The 21,919-nt window shown below is 40.3% G+C and overlaps 1 protein-coding gene across 1 annotated transcript in view; it reads right to left on the bottom strand.

Annotated features, from left to right (window-relative positions):
* The window catches only part of ANO2 (anoctamin 2), a 194,667-nt gene extending 175,008 nt beyond the window's left edge, over nt 1-19,659 (bottom strand). Inside the window, exons 1-7 of the mRNA XM_026081614.1 lie at nt 19,552-19,659; nt 18,950-19,040; nt 17,727-17,914; nt 16,216-16,349; nt 16,069-16,079; nt 14,861-15,048; nt 11,454-11,855 (exon numbers count right to left, since the gene is read on the bottom strand). Of these exons, the coding sequence (XP_025937399.1) occupies nt 11,454-11,855; nt 14,861-15,048; nt 16,069-16,079; nt 16,216-16,349; nt 17,727-17,914; nt 18,950-19,040; nt 19,552-19,659 (1,122 nt within the window). The remainder of the gene's footprint in view (nt 1-11,453; nt 11,856-14,860; nt 15,049-16,068; nt 16,080-16,215; nt 16,350-17,726; nt 17,915-18,949; nt 19,041-19,551) is intronic.
* Between the last annotated feature and the right edge of the window lie 2,260 nt (nt 19,660-21,919).

Raw genomic sequence — 21,919 nt, 5'->3', positions numbered from 1 at the left:
CATTTAAAAGCATGTTTTGTGCTGAGTTTTCTTTGAAGAGATTTGCAAGTCTGTAAAGATCTAATGCAACACCCCTAAACTGATAAAGACTTTTCAAGAGAGTCACTGATGAGCTGTGGAACACAGGTAAAAAACAAATTGAAATCCCTTGTGGTGCAAGCTGTGATTTACACTGTTACTGTGATGCTCTCAAATGCCTTGTGCAACAGATCACTTTAAAAGTAATGTTTGATTAGTCCTCTAATGAGCAAACTTTGATGTTTAATGAAAACAGAGCTTTGCCAACTCGGGGGCAAGGGTGAGCATTTCTTAAGAGCAGCATCATTTTAGAGCAGGAGAGAATAAGGGAGAAACAAAAAATTGTACAGAAGTCTTTGAAAGATAAGCAGTCTTGAAGTATGAAGTCCTCCTGTATGTAGCAGTCCCCCAAAAAATACTTTCATAGATGAGCAGATCTCTCTGACACTATGACTTCAGATAGGCCTGCGACTGGACATATTTCATGAATAGCGGGAAAGGATGAAGGATTGACTTCACATAGACCAAATAGAGATATGCAGTCATATCAAGAAAAGACAGGATTGATACAGATGTAGCATATGAATGCATCCTGTGATACACGGACAGAAACAGAGTCCTGGACAGATTAGAGACCTGTGGTAGATAGGTAAACAGTCCTATGGGAAGCTGATGTAGCAATGAATACACAGAGGCCAGAGATAGGTGAGTAGGTCAAACACTGGTGACATGAAGCAGTTACCGTGTGTTGACCTGTGAAAGCTGAGCAGTGCTACTGCAGATACAGAGTAAACACTATCCAGTGAACTCTCAAACACCAGTGACAAGCAAATAGGCTTGCCAGAGGTACAGGAGACCATAATACATTGACCTGCCATACAAAAGCCTGACAGCACACCTATAAATCAAAGAATAGCATATAAAAATTTCCCACAGCCCACTATCCGGTGTGTGGACAATGAAGTGAAGCAATAACCTCCCAATGGCCTTCCATAGGTATGTGATCTTTAGGATGCTGCTTTGCCTCGATTTCCTGAAAGGGTTTTGTGTCAGGCGAGCGTACCTAAACAAGCAAGCAAAGAATGACTATTCAAAGCCCATAAAAAGACATTTGGAATATGGGAAGAGGGGGGGACAAGGGGGGGACGAGGGGGGGACACCAGTGATTTACAAGACAGGCAACAGAGGATTACAGTTTACAGGTGAGTGGAGACTAGGGGAGATGAGAAGGGCAGTGAGAGGAAACGTGAGAGAAAACAACGAAAAAAAAAAACACCCACACATATAAATCCAGAAAAAACAAAGATAACCTACATGAGAGTTGAAACTTTGTTGCAAAGAATTGTGACAGTAATCCTTCATATCTTATGGATGGTCCATTTCAATGTGAGCAGAGTTAGAACTCAGTGATTTGGAAAAATCTACATACAGGATGGTCAGGGATTTCCTGTTCCACTTTTTAAATTAGGAAAGAATAACATTAGCTAGAACTAGCACTAGGTGCTAGCTTGGAGTTCTGCTTAGGCATTTGCAAGGCCTTAAATTTATTCTGTATCTCTGAGATTCTAAATTTTCTTTGTATCACTAAATTACTCCAGGGAGTCCACAACTGAGTTTGGTTAACATGTTGACAATGCCAAGTACTCGTTGTCTTGCAGCTCATAAGCAGATGCCATATCTGAGAAAACTGCACAGTGCTCCTCTAGAAGAGAAAGGCATTGATATTCTTCCAGTGTACTCAATCTTGACACTAACCTACAGAAAGTAATGGCCACCTCAACACTGTCAGAAGAATGCTTCTGACTCATGTATCTCCATGTTCTCCCTAGAAATGTTGTGGTTTCCAAAGATAAGAAGGAATATCAGTCTATACACTTTCATTTTTCCCTAACTACTCGTAATTCATTCTCTCTCAAATACACTTTCTTCAGTTGCTTTACCACTAGACCTCTTATAAAATTCCAAGGTCATCCACCTAGTTCTACATGAAGAATTTCCTTAAAAGTAAATAAATAGGTCTCAGTCCTTTCAGTCAGTTCAATCATCCTCTAAAATGATTACAGACATCTAGGAATAGAAGGGAGAAGCAGGCAGTGTTTGATAAATTAATTCCTAAATGATAGAGCATGAGTATGGAGCTAGAGCAAACATACCCACCATCTTCATAAATCATTCAACCTCACAAAAACAACAAATGAAAAACCATATCCCTGTTCAAACTAAAGAACTTTGTTTCAGGTGATGAAATCTCAATTACATTAATGTTAACCTGTAATAACTGCACAGAAATCAATACCTAGTTCTTACTTAAATTTTTTCTTTGGCCAATCACCATAAGCAAACACCTATACACCTAAAAAAGAGTTACTAGTGTGCACAGTTATCAGCCATGTGTATAAAGATGAGAATTCGCTGCTGAAGGGTAAGTTTCCCATGATGTGCATAGGGATTTAGTCACCTAACTCCCATTAATATTAATAGGAATTGCACAATCTGATTCCTGGACACTGTAGAGCATCCTTTTGCCCAAATAGAGCATCCCTAGCTGCTCTGTTCAGATAAAAACAGTTGCTAATCTGGGACAACAGAAGCAAATACGTGATACAGTTTTGCATAATTTGCCTGTCCTATGCTTTAGGAAAACTTGTGATGAACAGCAACGAAAAAAAAAAAAAGGACAGTTAACTAATCTTTGTTTCTATGACAGCCTCCCCCATCAAGTCTGTGATAGACCACACAAACTACTTTCAAGTTGGGGGAGTTCAGCACTTAGTTAAAACTTAGCTCTAGAAAGGATTTAAAAAACAGTTTGTGTTGAAGCAGATGTTCTTATTTCTAAAAATTGTTTTTCTTCTAATGTTCTCCACTGTCTTTACACAGCAATCACTTTGGTTTTAGCTGCACCTAAGCCTGACAAAACACTCTTGTTTGTGTTAACATCATTAGACAATGTGACACTGTCTGGGGAATAAAGCTAGTTCATTAAGTACAACACAGCTAGCAGAACAAACTTAAACACCCATGTGCTCCTTTCCAACCCAAAGCAAAAGTTCTTGCCACTGGGTGTATATTTTTCACCCTTTGATAAGGAAAGGGACTTTCTGTTTCTTTGAGAGATACTTCCACTATCCATTCTTAACAGCTTTAAAATGAATCCAGTTTTCATTCTGAAGTGTCTCCCTTTCATATATCATACAATAATTTAAAATGTACATACCGTAAAAAGATCTATTTGCACATCTGGGAGGGAATAATTCCTCCTCCATAGGGACTGTCTTCCTGAAAAAATAAGCTGCTTGCCTGTCTATTCATATTGTTACAAACAACAAACCTTTTAATAACTTAAATTAGTGCAGAATATCTCTCTCTCTCTCTCTCTCTCTATATATATATATATACACACACACACACACACATATATGCAACATATTAAAAGCAGGGAGCAATTACCTACAGGGTTGTATCCACTCCCAAGTGAAATTCTCAGTTTCCCTCACTTATGCAAAGGAGTTCCAGACAAGCCTCCCTAAGTTTCTTTTACATGAGATGTGAAAACAGTGAAATCATGATTAAAAAGCCATGCCTCCAAACACTAACAAATCTTATGGCAGTTATCAATCAGTAGGAAATGCAGGAGTGATAACTCACTTGGTCTCAGAGATACCTATAGGGCTGTTTGCTGACATGGACAAAGTAGGCTGTTTCCTGAAGACAGCAAAGGACAGTCCCACTTCCCCTACAAAAGCATGTCAGAAAGTCAGAATTTCTGTTCCCACCAAAGAAGGGGCAGAGATACATAGGGCAGCAGGTACCACTACTGAGGTGGTCCTCCTCCAGCACCTGTGGAAGCTGCTTCCCCACCTCAGTCAACAGCAACACACCCTTAAAAGATGAGAAAGCAACAAATCTGAAGACCAAAATCCCAGATCTATCCCATATTTTACTACTTTAGTTTTGTGGAACTACTCTTCAGGCTGAACTGGTCTAGACAGCTTAGAGAAATTATCACTTGTTGAGCCTCCAAGCCTCCTCTGGCAGCTCTCTAGTTACTGCAGCATCATCAGTGTGGTTCAGCATCCCTCAGGGCCTCCTCTATTGTAAATTAAATCCACAGAGATGATTAGAAGAGCAGATTAAAATTTGTGCTGCAAACAAGACCACTGATCATTTAAAAATATTTGCAAGGATTGATCTGTGAACAAGACAAGCAGCTGTTTTTGTTACCTTTCCTCCCCTCTCCTACAAGTATGTGCAAAGTTCTCTCCCCACTATGCCCTAGCAGAGCCATTTCTGTGAGCTTCTCATCAATTTAGCAGTTTGTATGAATGGAAGAAGCTCCCCCCACAGGTGACAGAACTCAAACTAGAACACTTAGTGAAAAGGGGATGCAATTTTGGGAGTCCAGTCTGGCAAGCGTGGTAGAATTAATATTCTGTAAAAATAAGAAAGCGTAAAAAAGGATTTCTCCTCATCCGGTACCACCATAATGCACACCCCAAATCTACCACCATTTAAAACTCAAGATATTAATCCCTCTGTTCCTCAACCTGCAGATGAAGGACAAGATTTAGCACTGCTGGCACAAGAGCTCTAGAAGTGTTAGTGATAGTGTATAAGTCCATTTGTATACAACCCCCCAATTGTTTCTAAAACCTTTGGAAGCTGTCTTGATCTAGGTACCTAACAAATGAGCATTACATTTCTGGATGATGTTTAAAATACATAGAAAAATAGGCAGATAGAGTAAGTCTATTCAAGTCAATACCTAGTCATTAAAAACAGGACTCAGAATACAAGTATCTCAATGTTGACAGCACAACCATCCTACTTAGCCACCTGTTATCATGGATCACTGTTTTAATATTGACTGAACCACACCCAACTCCCATGGGGCTACTCCAATCTCCACTCTAAAAATGGAGAAGTAGTTTTCCCTTAAATAGTTAATCACCTTGTCAATATTTTCCTCATGCCCATTTCACTGTGTCTGAAATCCCTTCCATACCTGCTCAAATTTAATTTTATAATAGCTCTGTATTACATTTCAGTCCCGTATAAGTAACATACAGAGGCAGAACATGTTTTAGCTAATTAATACTTCTGCAACTAGAGAAGTTGAAAAAAAAAATATATATATATATATAGCCATCAAATATTTATATAGCAGGGACACCAAGAGGCCCTAAACAGCACTGTCATTTCCTTGTTTTGAGTGCTGTGTGAACAGAGAGGGGGAGAGAGAGTGAACTACAGTCCCTAGTTCAAAGACCCAGAGCACAAAAGACCCAAGTCTGCTTACGATACTACATTACTCTGCATACACTCTCATTGGCTTTGGGAAGCATTCATTAACATGGATAACAGTCTTAGACCTGTATTAGATTTCTTTATGCTTTTAAAATTAATGTAAGCTACTGTTTAGCTTTCCTCTGCATGTTAGATCAGAGTACATATTGAGACAACTATAACATTAATACTGAGTACCTGCAAGATGTCTCACATTTACTAAGGGCATCAAAATGCTTTTCTTGGAATCATCTGCAAGTCACATCAATAGATTTGGGGGGACAGAGAGAATTTTTTTCAGGATCTTAATTACTACTCCATTAAACAATATCCTTAGCCTTTTATTTAAAAGTTAAAATATTTTATTAAAAAAAAATGTCAAGGAAAACAACATTCTGCGCAAAGGAATTAATCTCTTGCCTGAAAATGTTAATACTTTTCAGTGGGAAAAACTGGGTTTCCAATGATTAATGAATACCAATATATTTTTAAGTTGAGCAGTCTTCAAAACAAGACATGTTTGTTGTATTGTTGTAGCTATTGCATTTAAAAAATAATAATAGGCTACAATAAGTTCTTTGACACAAATGTGATATTAGGGAGTATACTAACAGAGAGTCAGAGAGTGAAATATAGTTCCTAGTTCAAAGACCTAGAGCACCAAAGACCCAAGTCTGCTTCCAGTACTACGTTACTCTGCATACACTCTCAAGACCCAAGAAAACAACTCCCATAGTAAGAACAGTGATTGAACTGCTTAACAGATGGGTCTTCAGCAAGAAGCAGGGATAGGAGTAGCAGAGAAAGAAAAAGTCTCTCTGCTGTGAATAATTTACCAGGACCCTATTTCAGCTACTCTTGCTCTTCAGAGTTGACAGAAGGCAAAAGATATAGCCTTCTCCCATTTGCAAAGAGGGAGCACCTTAGCGTGACAGAATAGGGCAATTTAATCCTTTGTATAGCATCCAGCTGTATGATTGTTTGGTTTTGTTTGTCTGTTTGTTAGAAGTTGTGGTATAACTTACTCTCTATTTACAAAACTTCAAAAACATGCCTTGGAATATTCAATTTTAAATTCAAATTTAAGTGAACTACTAGTGCTCCACATTAGGTGAAGCACAAGGATGACTTTCCCCAGAAATGGAAAAAGAAGAACCAACCTCAAGTACTGCCTGCACTGATAACTGCATTTATTGCCCTTCCTAGGAAACAAGATGGAATACTTGAGGGTATTTTTCAGGCATATCTCAGCCTTTTCTGAGACTCATCCTATTCTGTGCAAACCCAATTCCCTGCATATCTAATGCAGAATTTGACCTGTTTTAATGGATGTTAAATAGAGCTTATTGGGAGATGACAGTCATGGCTTTGCCAGCTAACTCACAAAGATAAATGTGACCAGCTGACCTTCCTTTGCAGTTTGCAAAAACATGCCAAAGAACAGGGATTCTGGCACAGACATCTTGGAAAAACAATTTGACTGTAGTTTCAACTGCGTGTTACTTTTGAAGGAGGGGAAGCAAAGCCTGCCAATGCTTAACACTATGCAAATTATCATAAGCGTTTACCAGACCTATATTGGTTGGGCCTATCTATGTAACACTGTAAAATATAAGCTAATTAGTTCTACAGACACACGCAAGAGTTAATACCATGCTTATTTTATCTACTTTCATAACATCAAACAGACCAGTCACAGATACACTCTTTTTATCCATTGTAAACTATGCAAAACAGTAGTTCTTTGCTGCTCTGCTGCTGCCAGCATATCTGAATAGAGAGTTTCCTCTCCTGTGCTACCCTTTCCACCAACAATTACTTGCACATAACCCTAAATTCAATTGCTTTTGTGGGCACAGGCTAAACCGGACCACCCAAATGTTATGTTTTGAAGACAGGATAATCAAACAAAGTGTTCCTTCAACTGGATCTGCCACCTGTGGTCTCCGATGACACAAAGAACATCAAGATTGAAAGCAGGTTGTGCCAGTAACTGCTATAACACATTAATAAATGCTATAGATCAGGAATGATGGTAAGAAAGTCACCACATCTAGTTACTACTGTCCATCGTTACGTGTACTCAGTGTCACATTAGAGGGAAAGAAGTTGTAACACAACTTCATGTACATTACTGTCATTGTGCACCCTGCCTTGTACACCCAAGGTAATATTTAAGTTAGAGAAATAAGAGAGAGAGAGAGAGAGAGAGAGAGAGAGAGAGAGAGAGAGAGAATGAACAAGGTTTCTCTGGAGAACAGCAATAATGAATGATAGGAAGCTATAAGAAAGTTGAGAACTAGTCAAAAATTCCTTAATTGACAAATAATAACTGGGTGGATATGGAGATGTGCCATAGTCCTGCCTATTCTCTACATATTCACATAAAAAGTAATACTCCCCTCTTCACATGCAAATTATATATCTTCCTTTATTCACTTGTCTCTATGCTTTTACCCAATGAGTTAACAATACAAATGAAACTAGTATTTGTCCTCGGTTATTCAGCATCTAACAACCGTATTAACAGCTAGGCTTAAAAGAAGCAAAGTTATTTGAAATAGACAAAAATACATATTCATCTTCACATGACTGTGTGTGTATGCACACATAGACAAACATACACCCCCAAACACACACATACACATATGGAAATTCCTGTTTGTAGAAAAAGAGTTGTAGAAATAAAATACAGATTTTAAAATTGTCATTATGCTGTCCTGTGTTCCTAGAGGTGAAATTCCTGACATCTGAAGAGTTTTAGCCCCCCAAAGCAGCCATGGAGGGACTCTAGTCTCCTGTGAGGTTAGCAAACTAAATGCAAAAGATGCTGTGCTTAGCTCATTTAGGTTAATCAAGCTTACAGTCTTTATAAATTAGGGTTAACTGAGATCACAGATTAAGCTACTTTTCAGCCACAAGAAGACCAGATGCCATTAGAAGTCACTACATGCTGTATTGCTCAGTAAATGCATCCTTCATAACTCCTACAATATCAGTGAAAAAGGACAATGTCCTGACCCCTTTTATTTTTTTGTCCAAACAACTGGGTTAAAAAGAATGAGATCCACAGAAGCCCTACTGAAGATGGTTTTTGGCTGTAAAGCTGCTATAGGCTACCTTGAAAGGACTGTGTAAGGATGAACATTGAAGACCACAGACCTAGCACAGATTTCTTTATGTCATTTCCCTTCCTGTTGCTACTGCTTCAAGCAAAAGCTGATGCTGTTCCAGGAAAGAGATTGTGTCCAGGATGTCCCATTGCTCTTAACTGATTATGTTACCTGCATATGTTCTTACAAAAAATAAGCTGGAGAAGCAAAGTTCCGTTCTAACCCAAGGGTGCAAGAGTGGAAGTTCTAGTGAACAGGAACTGCAGCATGGAAAATTGTTTTGAGTTATCTTTGCAGTTAGCACTCTGAGCAGCAGATTGGCCTCATCTTAGGACCTGGCCCAGAACACATGCCTCAGCAAATAGGGAGATCTATACTGCAGAATATGTCTCAACTTCCAATAATGCTATATGAAATAGTTTCAGTGCTAGTTATACCAGCACTGAAACAAGTGGTGGGGGAGGGAGAGAGAGAGAGAGAGAGAGAGAGAACAAAAATAAACCCCATACGCACGTGCTGTACAAGCCACCAGAAACATACTATTGGAACATCCTCTGTATTATTCACAAGACATACAGCATGCAGTCATTAGGACTCTTCTGCCTTTAATGTTTCTACAGACACATATTCATGCCTAGAACTTAAAAAAAAAAAAAAAAGAAATGTTCTCATATCTGCTCAATGCACAATTTTGATCAACACTAAGTCAACTATACTCTTCACCTGCATCATGTTGCCCGATCAGCCTGTTCTATGAAATTCACAGTAAGATAACACAGACAGCAGCTTCAGCATGCTTTAAGAGGAGTTACAAAAGTGGGGGAGGGAAGAGAACACGCAGCAAACCGAGAAAAAAGTAAAAGGATGTAAACAACATTTCTTGGGCGAGGAAGAAAAAAGGACAATACGTAGTCCCTTTCAGATTCTCAGGAAGTTATACAGATTCCTCTGCAAATTCTTTACCTGGCTTTGCCACTAAGTACGGTGTGTGTCTATGTACGTACACATATAGAGATGGTATTGCATTTTTGTAATTTTTGAAATAAATAAATATATCCTGTAAGAGAATTGATTGCCAAATAATTTTCCTAGAACATTCCAATTCATTTGGGGGGGGGGGAGACATTTCACTTCAGAATGAAAACTCTGACAAAAAGATTTTTCTTGATCAGAGCTCTGTGACATCATTTATTACTTTGTACGTTATTCAAGAGCACACATCATCACTCAGGAGTCCAGACTAGAATTTGAATCCAACTGAACTTTGGATAAGTAATAAGTTGAATAATCAAATCCAAATATCCTGCTAGAGTTTTCAGGTTCTGATCAAATTCAGAACTAAAACAACTCTCCAAAAACAGTTGATCCCACGGGGTTCATGCAATTTGGTTATTAAAAAAACAGTTCAGTGCAAGGATGGCTCAGCCAGGCTATGCAGTGAAATATAACCCATGGCCACCTGCAACACAGCAAACAGATCAAAGAAAATTAAGAGTTAAAAGGTCTTTCTATTTCTTTCTATCCCTGCCAGTGATTTAATGTGTGCGCTATGCCAAGTCATCTAGACTCAAATTTTTGGATACAATCTGCAACTGGGTCCACATTTTGGAAGTCTTGACTGGTTGCACTGAAAGAAATACAAGCTGTAAGTTCTCAGCACCTCTGAAATGAAGCCCTTAAGTTTCTTAAATTCAGTGTCAAAAACAACAGAACACCTAGAACTAGAACCCAGCAGGGATTTTCCTTCAAGAAATATAGATATCTGTGGTTTTCGAAGGTGTCTAAAGGGTTACTGCAGTATTCAATGCATCAGCAAGGGATTTGGAAGACTCATGCTCAGCTCCCCGAATTGTTGGTAGATTTTTTTGTGTAGTGACAGGCAAGTAACTAAATCAAAGCTCCCAACTAATATAACCATAGTACTTTCCAACATCAAACATGTAGCAAGGATAAATATGTTAAGATCTGGGAGGTTCTCCTGTTTCAGTATAAGTGCTGCTCATTTTATGGATGGATTGCAGAAAGTGACAATTACGAATGAAATTTTTAGATATAAATTTATATATAGCTGAAAAGGAAGTTGAAAGTCATACTGAAAAATCTTTGAAGTTTTTTGATCAAATACAAAATGTCTTAATAACTTCCAGGAATACCAGGGAATAATTTCAGATAGCCTTTTTTTCCATTTTAAGAATATTAAAAAGTGAACACAAATTTTCTTATGAAAGACATCATTTACTGCAAGCAATAAGAAGCTTTAGACCACCAAATACATTTTCAACTGAAGTAAGAGTGAAGTTTCTGCTCAATAACACATTAAACAGCAATAACAACTAAACATTTCTCGGGCAATAAGAACCAACCAGTACAAACATGTCCTCTCCATCTTTTTGTCCACACTACATATTTTAAGCATGTATGAAATATTTTGTATAATATATTGCTGAAGATTCCTAATTCTGGGTTGCAGGTGCAGCATTTGGTCTAGGGATGTTCAGCACTGAAATCCAAACCCAGTAGTAACATGGCATCTTCAGGAGTAGCTGCTAAAAATGACCATAACACATGGCTCAAGGAGAAACTACATATACTACATGCACAGAAGCAAGGGTAAGGGAATAAGTGAGGCTGAACCAGTCGGAAAGCTACATGCATTTTTATTTTTAAGAGACAACATAGGCCTGATTTTCTTCTCAGTTAACACTAATGTAATGCAATAACAATGGCAAAGATGATGTTTTGAAACCAACGGCAGGACATCTGCAAATAAAAATGGGCTACACATTAGGCCTATAATGCATAGCAAGATTATCTGAAGCAAACAATGGTGGATATTTCCATTTCCAGAAAGGAAGTCTTGTGGGCAGGGAGAGGAGACAGCTCTGGGCAGGTGGCCTCATTCAGGGGCACCCACAAGCCACCTGGGCAGCTTGGCACTTTGGCAGAGGAGCTCTTCCTCCAGCACTGCCCATCCCTGAACCAAAACAATCTTTATGCAGCAGGACAGCCTCGACCATGCACCCCCCACACTCTTACCTCAACATCTTTTTCTATCTCCAGCCCAGCTTCCATCAGATTGTGTTCGTATTCCTCCCTCTGAACTCGTTTTTCTTCCTCCAAGGCATCCAGCGGGCCGAGTTCCACCACCTGAGCCCCCAGTAGCCCTGGCTGCTCTGGCGGCACACGCTGTCCACAGCTCTGCTGCTGCTGTTCAAGGCGGCTTTTCCCAGTCTCTCCATTTGAAACTACCGCCAAGGAGGCCGATCTGTGCATGGGCTCCTGTGAGGCAGAGCCAGGCTGGTGCTGAGGAACACGTTTTCGGTAGTGGTAGGCTAGAACATAGTCCACCTTTCTCTTGCTGTCCCTGAAATGCATGCCACTTGGGGATGTCCTGTCTGCAGTCCCTTCCTGAGTCCTGTCCAGGTAGTTGTTTATAATCTGTGAGAGAAGCAGGCAAGTCTAACAGGCAGAAATCCAGCAAGTCAAAAAGAAGCAAAGGGCAAAACTTTACATAAGTGCATGAAAGCACTAGCTGCACAAAGTAAAAACCTTGAGATTAACTGGGGACATGACTGAATAACTGGGGGTATGATCTATAAATCTGTACATTGTAGATCAAATTAAGCCATGCTGAGCTCCTCCAACTGTAAACAAGTGACTGTGACTAAAAATAACAGCTTCCAACATGTACTGTGCAAAACATGGGATATCTACATATCTGATGTGCGGGTACACACACATACACAATGTCTCTTTGGGCTGTGCATACACACACTATGCAGAAGAACACATCAACATTTTAAGATGTGATTGAGGAAAGGAAATAGGCATCACGTTACAGTTTGGGGTATAATATAGGACATGTTGTGGAGCAAAGCTGGGCAGGGAAGGGAAGCACAGAACTATGTACAGCAAGAAATGGTAGAAAGATCTGAGCTCAAAGAAGAAAAAGGAAAGTAGTTCCTCAAAGTATTACAAGGGGAGGAATGGTAGGGCTGAACAAAGACAATCTGGCAAATAACAGGTATTAGAGAGAATATAACCAATGGATGGCTAACAATGCTAGTTCATGTGTAATTTAATATACTATGAAAGACTATATGACTGACCAATAATACTGTAAAAGGAAATAGATGATCTGAATTATTTTAGTCATTAATGTTCCACTCAGTTGCCATTTAGACCACCTCTGTCACATCTTTTCCACCATCCAAATTCTTCTGGAACAAAACTGCCTCTGTTCTAGTAACCATCACGCCCCATTGTGGATAGCAATTCTGTAGAACCTACATGGAACACTGATATGAAATTTAAGGCATTTGACAACATCTCTTTCACTAAGAGAGGCTATACCTTTTCCAAAGCTGTTAACAACCACCATTTCCAGCTTAACACTAAATGTTAATTCCCTACACAGAACTCTCTACAGTGTTGTTCATTAAAGCAATACCAGCCCTCCAGTAACTGTGGAACTGCATACAAGCCAATGAATAGGGTCATCCTGAGCTAAAGCAGTCAACTCATAACCTAACTCATAATGAGCTATTTATGGTTCACATAGGTGGCCATACAAGAATAAGTAGTAGTAAAATCTTGACAGAGCACTGTACCAGTTAAAGATTTCTTTCTCTCCCTACATCCCCTTCTATTACATGCACTGGTATTCCTGAATTCAAAGTTAACCATGCATACTGTACGGCAGTTTTCCCATTTGTTAACACAACATGAACTTTTTAAGTCATGTAAATATAAATGTGCATATTGGTATATACCCCAACATCTCACACATTCTCATTTTTAATCACTGCACTTCATGTCTCAGCTTCTCAAAGTAGCTTTCAATCTCTGTATCCATATATAAATTTTTTTATATATATATATTCATACTCTATTCTTCGTGTCATGAAATTACCACCAAAAAAATCTGCTCTGAGCATTACAGTTATCACACACTTTGTCTATAGCATATATACAGTTCCTTTAAGCACATCTAAACTTACACTCAGCATAATAGTCTGGCAGAATATAAAACTACTTTGGAGACAGCATTTTACAGCTATTCCCCATTTCCTAGTTTGAGCCATTTTCACATAATACTCACAGGCAGTCTCTGAAGACCTCCTGGATCCATCCCTGCCACAGTGAAAAAAACCACCAAGGTCCAGATTTGCAGTCTCCCTTCCAGCAAGTTTCACACAATACAGTGCAGAAGTAATGATGTCACCATTGCCTGGTTGCTGGCACAGGGCAATGCATTAGCTGACTCTAGAGAAGATGATCTCTAAGCATCCTCTCCTTCCTTATTGGTGAGTGTGGGCAGAAATGAAAAGCACAAATAAAATGCAGAGAAGAGGGAACAAGGAGGTTGGAGAAGATTAAAAAGTGCTGAGATGTTTTTCCTGTTTATTACATGTTCACAGCCAGCTGCCCTATCCCAGTCACCAGAGAGATCACCATAGCAACATGAGATGTTGCTGGAGCTACACAGAGGAAAAGAGTGAGCAGATACAATGGTGTCTCTCTCGCTCCCTCTCTTGTTGACTCTTGCTTTTTATTCTCCCTCCATAGGTTGCAAAATGTTGGCCCCATTATGACTGATTTCTGTTGCACAGAAGACAAGTCAAAATTTCCACAGACTTCAATGAGAGGAGGTCCTGGCCCATAATTTGCAATGCTTTCCTCACCATGTGACATTCTGGCACAAGAAGACCTTATTAGACAGGAACACAAATTAACTTGCAATTTGTAAAAAGTTAATTAAAGGACTATCAAGATTTGTCTCATCTTCTCTAACAACCATTGTAAAAGTCAATGTCGGTAATTTAAATTACCATCTTCAGCCCCACATTTGTGACCTCTTGATGTTTCCAAGGCAAATAGCCAGCACACTAGGCAATAAGAAAATGGGAAAGTAAGAGCTGCATGTCATGCCAATTTTGTTCTAGTCCTCTAATAGAGAATGTATCACCACAAACATACCCTAGGAGCTCTCTTGTCTAAGAAGATCTCTGCTCTGCAGGCTGCAGTCACACTGTGCTTCCATCTTCCAATCTAGCTCATGCCAACATCTGTGCACATGCTGGCCAAGATGATCACCAAGGTGTTTGCACAGGAGTCACCAACTCAGACATCAATCAACACTACTTTTCCTATTCCAGGAGCAACTCCCTACTCCTGCTCAGAGGGATTTTGACTCAAGTAAATAATTAGTAAAAGCTTAGTGAGACCACTAGGGTAGCAATTAGTGTTCAGTGTAGACCAAGAAAGTCTACACAGCTAGGGCTGTTGCATCAATTTACTTGTGAAGTCCTTTTTCCTAATATAGCTGTGATTTGCCTAACGCACAAGAGGAACGTGTCATGCTCTGCTCTCCCTCTCCAGGCTTCTCTTCCTCATCTCAAGGACATTAGAGGTAACTCAGTGAACATTAAAATCCTACTTACAGAACTGCTGCTGTAGGACTCCATACAGCCAGGTGGTTCAAAAGCTCCATTGATTCTGCTAATGTGCAAGGAAGGTTGGTTTTGAGGAACTGTGAGGTATTTGTTGTCATATGCTGATAAAGTGTCTCTGGCCAATTTTGCTGTCTTCTGTCTGTTCAGAATAGGGTGTGAGGAGGCTAAAGGAAAGTCTGAAAATAAGAGATAAGTAAGCAGATATTTGTGCAGGTAGTTTCCCAAGAGTATAGGAAATACTGCAGTTAATGGACACTTCACAACTTCAGATGATGCACCTCTAGTGAAAGGAGAGGGGTATATATAGCTGCAGAGGAATAGCAGCTACTCGTGCATGAACTGTTAGGGAAGGGGGAACCATAATACAACACTGCACATAATTCAGCAGTACCCTGGCTGTTTGAATGCATTTGTACTCCTGTACCTCAGTCAGGAGATTAGAAGCTAGAAAGTCTATGCTTTGTAGATTGCTCGTGTAGCTCGTGAGCTAGCTGTCTTAAATGAATGTACATGTGCAGCCCTGCTTCTCCGGATGCCCTGAACCTTTTAATTTTAGATGTGTTCCCCATCTGTTGTATCGACAAATTACATGACCACAATGCAGCATAAGGGGGGTGGGGATGGTTACATGCCACCCTCTGCCCATCACCACCAACACTGGTAACTTCTGTTGTAAAGGTGTGTACAGCAACAACAGAATATTAGAAGAGTGCTTGGTCACAGGTAGGAAATGCACAAAGTCAGTCCCACGAAGGCAATAACTCAGTGAAAGAATGTTGATAAAAAAGTAGTGGGAACAGAAACCTGCATAACACATACCAATATTTTTCATGCTCTTTCCCCCTCTAGTGGTGGCATGACTGCACACGGGAGCTGATTTGACCTTTACTGGTAGTTTATTTGAGAAGCTTGTTGGAGTCACAAACTATGACGTGGTCCTTCAAGCATTGGGCTTTTCTGCTGGCCAGATGTGCCAGGTGTAGCAGACCCATCTGCCCACACAGTTATCCCTTCTGCTCCTAAACAGACAAACCAGCATGCTTCTCCAGTAAGTAAGGGTTTTTACCTTTTCCAGGAAGAAAGAATAATTGGAACATTCTTCAGCTCCCATATATCCAGGGAGGCAGTCCATCTATAGTATCTCTTCTTCCCTGTTGCTAATACCAGTAATGCTGCAGCTCTTTTCCCCCACTCACCTTCCCCTTTTCTATAAGGGGACAAGAAGCTTCAACAGCATAGTATAGCCGCTTTCAACCTGACAGGAGCTGCAGAGCTGCCCAAGGGGGTTTGCTGCACTATATTAGGAGAAAGCGACTTTGCCCTTCCCTACCAGGAGAACATACTGGGAAATGCCAGCTGTTTCCTCTGCACCTTCCTCTTGGTGAGGAAGACCACGGAAGAGGGAAGGTAGGAACAGCTGTGTCTCTTGCTCAGTGTTCATGTGACTGAAGAGCATTTTTCCTGCATTGCTGAAACACTAGTGGCAGAAATATTTCAAATAGCATCTCAAAAAACCGAACATTGAAGGAGAGAGCTGTATGCAGGAAGCCTATAATTTGTGCAGTGATCATCAGCTTTTCCAGATAATTCAAGAGAAAGTTAAAAGGGTCCTTCCTTACAGATGGTGACAGCAAGGTTTGGTCTCCTTTGGCCGGGGGGGGGGGGGGGTGGAATTCCTAAAATAAGGCTGGAAGTCAGCTTTTCCCCTTCCTCTCTGAATCCCCTTCATTTTTTCAGGAAGCAAAGACAAACCAAAACAAAGACAAAACAAAAGTTGTATTGCTAATCTTCTATGCCCTTCTACAAAGGCTGAATCTACTTGCTTGTAATCTTGTCCTAAGAGAGAAGCTAGTAAAATGCTGAAGAAGGAAGTGTGTGTGTGTGTGTGGGGGGGGGGGGGTGGAAATAGAAGTACACCATAAAAGTTAAGGTTATTCTTACGTTTCCTAGCCAAAATTGATTAGAGCCCTGAAGCCCTTAAACTGTGTCATAGGTTGAGAGAGCAGAAAAGTAGGATTGGTTAGTCAGGGATATCCACACTTGGTTTACTTTAATGAAGCACATAATGACATCATGAGGGAAATTTCAAGGCACATAATTAATAAGTGAAGGTTTTATTCCCAGAGGCTACACACAGTCTTTCTCCAGTTTTTTCAGGCTAAGCCTAGGATAATTCACTAAACCTTTACACAGTCAAAGACTTTTCTTCCCAGTCCTTTTAGCTGGGCCTAGGTAAAATTCTGCAGTACATTTATAATAGAATTATTTCATTTCCATTATACTTCCCAGCCTTCATGAACCATATCATGAGCCTTAGGTTAACCCTGGTAAGCAGGTGAAGCAGCTGGGGATTTCCTTTCAGAATAAGGTTTTGGATGGAAATGCATTTTCCATGTCAAAGTTGGAAGAAGCCTGTTCAGCCAAAAAGCTTTTCATCTTGCCAAATCAAATCAACTGAACCAAAAATTTTTGTTCTGAATCTGTTCCGCATGTGACAGTCCTTGCCTGTGTTGCTGCAGTACTTCAGATGCTGCCTGACCTCATTCTACCCTGTCAGCCTTTAGGACATCTACCTCTATGTGTATTCATTCTGTAAATATTCTAGAGGAATTAATGTCAACAGAAACAAGCTTGTGTGTACATATATACATGTACACACACATATACATGTATGTGTACATTTGCATAAATCCCCAGAGAACAGCAACAGAGTGAATCTTGAATTCAACCTGTAAAACTAGTGTTCAGAACTATGCTCATTGTAGAAACATCACCAGTGACCCTTCTCTCCAGTCAAACTACTTCACATTGTAAATGGCTTCCAAGACCAAAGTACCTCCAAAACAAAACTCACAGAAGACGTTGAGAAGGCAACCAGCTCTTGGACCAGCACTAGTTCCAATGTCACATCATAGCCAGGATGGGAATCATTTACTTGCTCACTCAGTCTCTCTGCACTCCTTTGCTTAGGCTTTTTGTAAAGGTAAGAGTTGGCCACATGCACACCAGCTGACCTCACCATCCAATTTTCCAATTCCCTGTCTAGAGTGCAATAATGAAAAAGCTGCACATACTGCCAAAAATGGAAAGACTGAGAGTGTCTCTGAAAGAACCACACTGCTTGGGAAATGTGCAATAAGTACCCCACCTAATTAGGAGTTCTGTATTATGTCTTGAATAACAGCCAGTTATCTTGTCCGAACGGTCCAGATGGTCAGACTGTCATAGGCACAACCACTTGCAGAACACATTTTAAATGATTTGGCTGCTCAAGGAACAGAAACTAGCTTGCTTTGATTCATCTCCCTCTCTTCCCAGCAAAGTATCAGAAATAGGCTGCATTTCTGAAAGACACCACAGCAATTAGTGTGCTTGTGCTCACACAGTCTGCTCTGCAAGCTGATTCAAAACATCTGCAATTTAGGAGCATTATTTAGTAAATTTGTTTCTTCCACCCTTCAATTAGATATGAAAAAGAATTTAGTTGAATTTACTGTTTGTATGTAGCTTGAGTTAAAGACATCTTCTTTAAAGGATTTTTATAACAATATAACATGATTATACCTGTGTTTTTCGGGGCTCCACAGAGCTAATGACTTCTCAGTTCTTAAACTTATCTAGACCTACCAGTTTCAATACAGCCACTCATACCTGTAAAAATAAGCAAATATTTTCATTGCACTACAGTTTCCTTTTGTTAAACTGCCACCCTTGCCACTTCAATATACGTATTATTATTTAGTATTTTAATTAAAGAGTCTCAGACACAATAGAATGCATGTTAATTAATTAAGCCTTGATCAAGCTTACAGGAAACAGGCCATCAGAGGAAACATCTAGAAATACTTTTCTTTTTTAAAATGTAGTAAATCCATTCTATTATTCAATATTACACAAAGGAAAAGGTCCAGTATGTTTCATTAAAGGTAATTTGGATTAGTGTGGCATTTTCAAATTCCTTGTATTTTAATAAAAGAAGGAAAAAGTAGAATTTTACCATTAAGTTTCAGAAATATGGTGTTTCTTTCATAGGGTTGGTTTAAGAACTATTTAGATGTCTGGTCCCCTAGTGCTTACCTGCTTCTAAAATCAGTCCAGTAACAACTAATCTCAGTAACAGAGATTTCTCTCTGTAAACAGTATTTCTTCTCCGAACATATTCTGGAGGCTGGGAAGGAAGGGGAGAAACAATGCAGGGTATGGTCAAAGCTAAAGGGACACAACTGAGACAGTGATTCTTACCCAACAGGTTCTCGTTGCTGAGTGTCCTGGAGGGTCGGGATGTGGTATTTGGAACTGAATGTTAGAGCAGTGTCCAGATAAGGAGATGTACCCAGACTGGAAAGGGCATTAGACAGAACTTCTCAGAGGTGATTTTTGCCCTTGCCATCTGCAGTTTAAGAAGCTTTGCAGGAGCACTCGTCAAATTGTAGGCTGCAAGTCTGGATCTCTTGCTTCTTAGTGGCAATTCAGCTGTGGGGGAACAGGTAGGAAGTGGCTAACCTGAAGGACAATGTTCCTAGCTCTACCTCATCCTTAATCCTATCCCTTCTCCAGTCTCTTCCTTGGCTGCATCCGCAGCTTTGTTACCCAGGAAGTCTCCCTGCCCAAGGGATATAGCTGGGAGACTAACGAGGGTGGAAACTAGACAGGGAACTGTGTGAGGCTGTACTACCTACTTTAACCTTAACAGCACTGCTCCACCTCTGATCTTTTCTTAGCCCCAGTACATCCTCCAGGCCACTTCTATACTTCCACTTCACAGAAGCTCCCTCTAAATGCCTCATCTCCGTGGTAGACTTCATAACCTCCAATCTGAGATTTGCTGTATTTTGCATTATGCTGAAGAGATTCCCTTCTGGCTATAGGTGAGAGCACCAGAAGATTCAACCAGATTTGCCTATCTTGAATTCCTGTAATTCTTGAAATGCACTGATGGTAGTTTTGGAAGCACAATGGAGTAAATCACACTCTGTTGTAGCTCTGTTGAGTTTGGTGGGGTTGCACGCAAAGAGTAATTCTGGCACAAAGTGAGTTTCTGCCTTCATCAGGCTACCCATTGAGATTATGTTTCAGGAGACTGTTAACATGCAGATCATCTACACAGTAAGAGTGATTTATCCATAACCCTATGAACCTTTGCACAAATGCATATTTAAGAAGTCTTTATGGTAGTGACTGCCTCAAGGGCTAATAACAATCCTCATAGAGGCATCCTAGGGGAAAGGAGGCCTATGCCTGAACTACTGCCAGAAACTCACTTTCAACAACACTGCAGTGCCTCATCAGAGAAGGGAAGGCAAGTGAGAGCAAGGCTGGCTTTGACTGGTTTGGCGGCAGTGGTCAACACCACCACTGTACAAGTCTGGTTTGTTGTGCTCCTTTGATGGGTCCTCGCACACAAGAGCCCTCACCCCTGACACTGGACACAGGAAGAATGGGCACAGGAAGAATGCACCTGAGTTACCAGGGATGCTCACTCACCTCTGGCACATGGCACAGGCCAGAGGGTCTCCTAAAGGATGGAAGGCTATCAACATGAAAAGTCAGGAACGAAGAAAGTAAAATCTGATGGAAGATGGAGAGCATAAAATGGGAAACCTCTCTGAAGCAGGTAGAGAGCAGATAAATGAATAGCAGATAAAACTACCATAGCCTTGTATCCTTCTCCCGCAGGACTTTTGCTTATGTTACAGCTAGGTTTTGCACTACAAAATATGCAGTGATGTCTGTACAATCTGCTTGCCTTGGGGATGTAACATTAACAGAGTGCTTAGTTAATAAACTTCTTCCAGATGCATTTAAAGAAAAAAATTTAAGGCTATTGCAGTGAACAGTTCAGGGGTTTGTGTTTTGTTACTGTTGCTGCCTTTGACATCTTGTCCAGGCATTATTTGGCATCAGAAACTTCTCCCCCTTAACACAGGGTGACTATATTATGTAGTAGACTATGATAGACGCAGTGTGCATGCATAAAGGGATATCAGCATGGTGTGGAGGAAAGGCAGCCCCTCACAAACACTGACTTGTTTCAGAGTAGCATACAGCTAAACTGAAGAGAAACTTGTCACCCTACTTACACAAAACTGATTAAGAAACCATAGGGAAGGAAGTGCGCACCAAGCAAAGCTGGTTCATAGTTTCACAGAACACGTGTATCCTAGATGCATGCAACACAGTATTTCCCCCTCTATCCCCCAAAAAGGCAGAGTAGACCTGTGGAGATGGACATGGGAACCACATGTCTATCAAAACAAAAACCTGAGCCTTATTATGCATGGTCGCATTAACTAAAGACTTAATGGCTCTACATCTGTATAATATATCTGTGTGTATAACTTCACAGGCTCCTCTTATCTTCCTTTTTTACCCTTCTCTAAATCTACAGCTTACAGAAAGAACCTGATTTTCCTGCATTCAGTGTAAATTGGGAATAACTCCAACAGCAAAGGACCAGGGGTAGAAAAAGGAATAAAGCTATGGAGATCAGAATTAGGCCTCATGCAATGGCTTTTGCACACTGTAGTCTGCTATGCTATTAATGTTATGAAGGGGGCTGGATGGAAGATCCCAGAAATAGCAGGACTCAGTGAGCTTCATGACAGCTTGGACCTCACAGCAGAGCTACAAGCCCCAGAAATGATGAGCTGGAAAGAACTGCAGAGCTCTCAACTGTACCGGTAAAGTAGTAGTGCCACAACAGCACTAAACATGATTCTAAACTTGTACTCTGGGGACTCAAATTCAAAATGCTTTACACACCGAGCAGAGCTCTGTCTTTTGAAAAAGGATGTTGCTGTCCCTCTCTCTCCCACAATTGTATTGCAATAATGAAAATTCAGAGGAAGACAGCAGAAGTCCAGCACAAAGCATTTACCTAGTAATTATCTTTTCTACATGTATCACAATGCTGCCCCATAGCTGTTCTTCAGAAGACATTCATGCTGCATGCTTTTTCTTTGAGCTACTAGCATGCAACCTGGACCACAGTCCTACAGTTTGGTTTTGGTTTTGTTTCTGGGGTGTTTCCTCCCAACCCTGAGGATT

Source organism: Apteryx rowi, unplaced genomic scaffold (genome assembly GCF_003343035.1).
Source record: "Apteryx rowi isolate R43461 unplaced genomic scaffold, aptRow1 scaffold_556, whole genome shotgun sequence".
Classification (NCBI taxonomy): Eukaryota; Metazoa; Chordata; class Aves; order Apterygiformes; family Apterygidae; genus Apteryx; species Apteryx rowi.
This window is presented reverse-complemented; position numbering and strand designations above follow the sequence as displayed.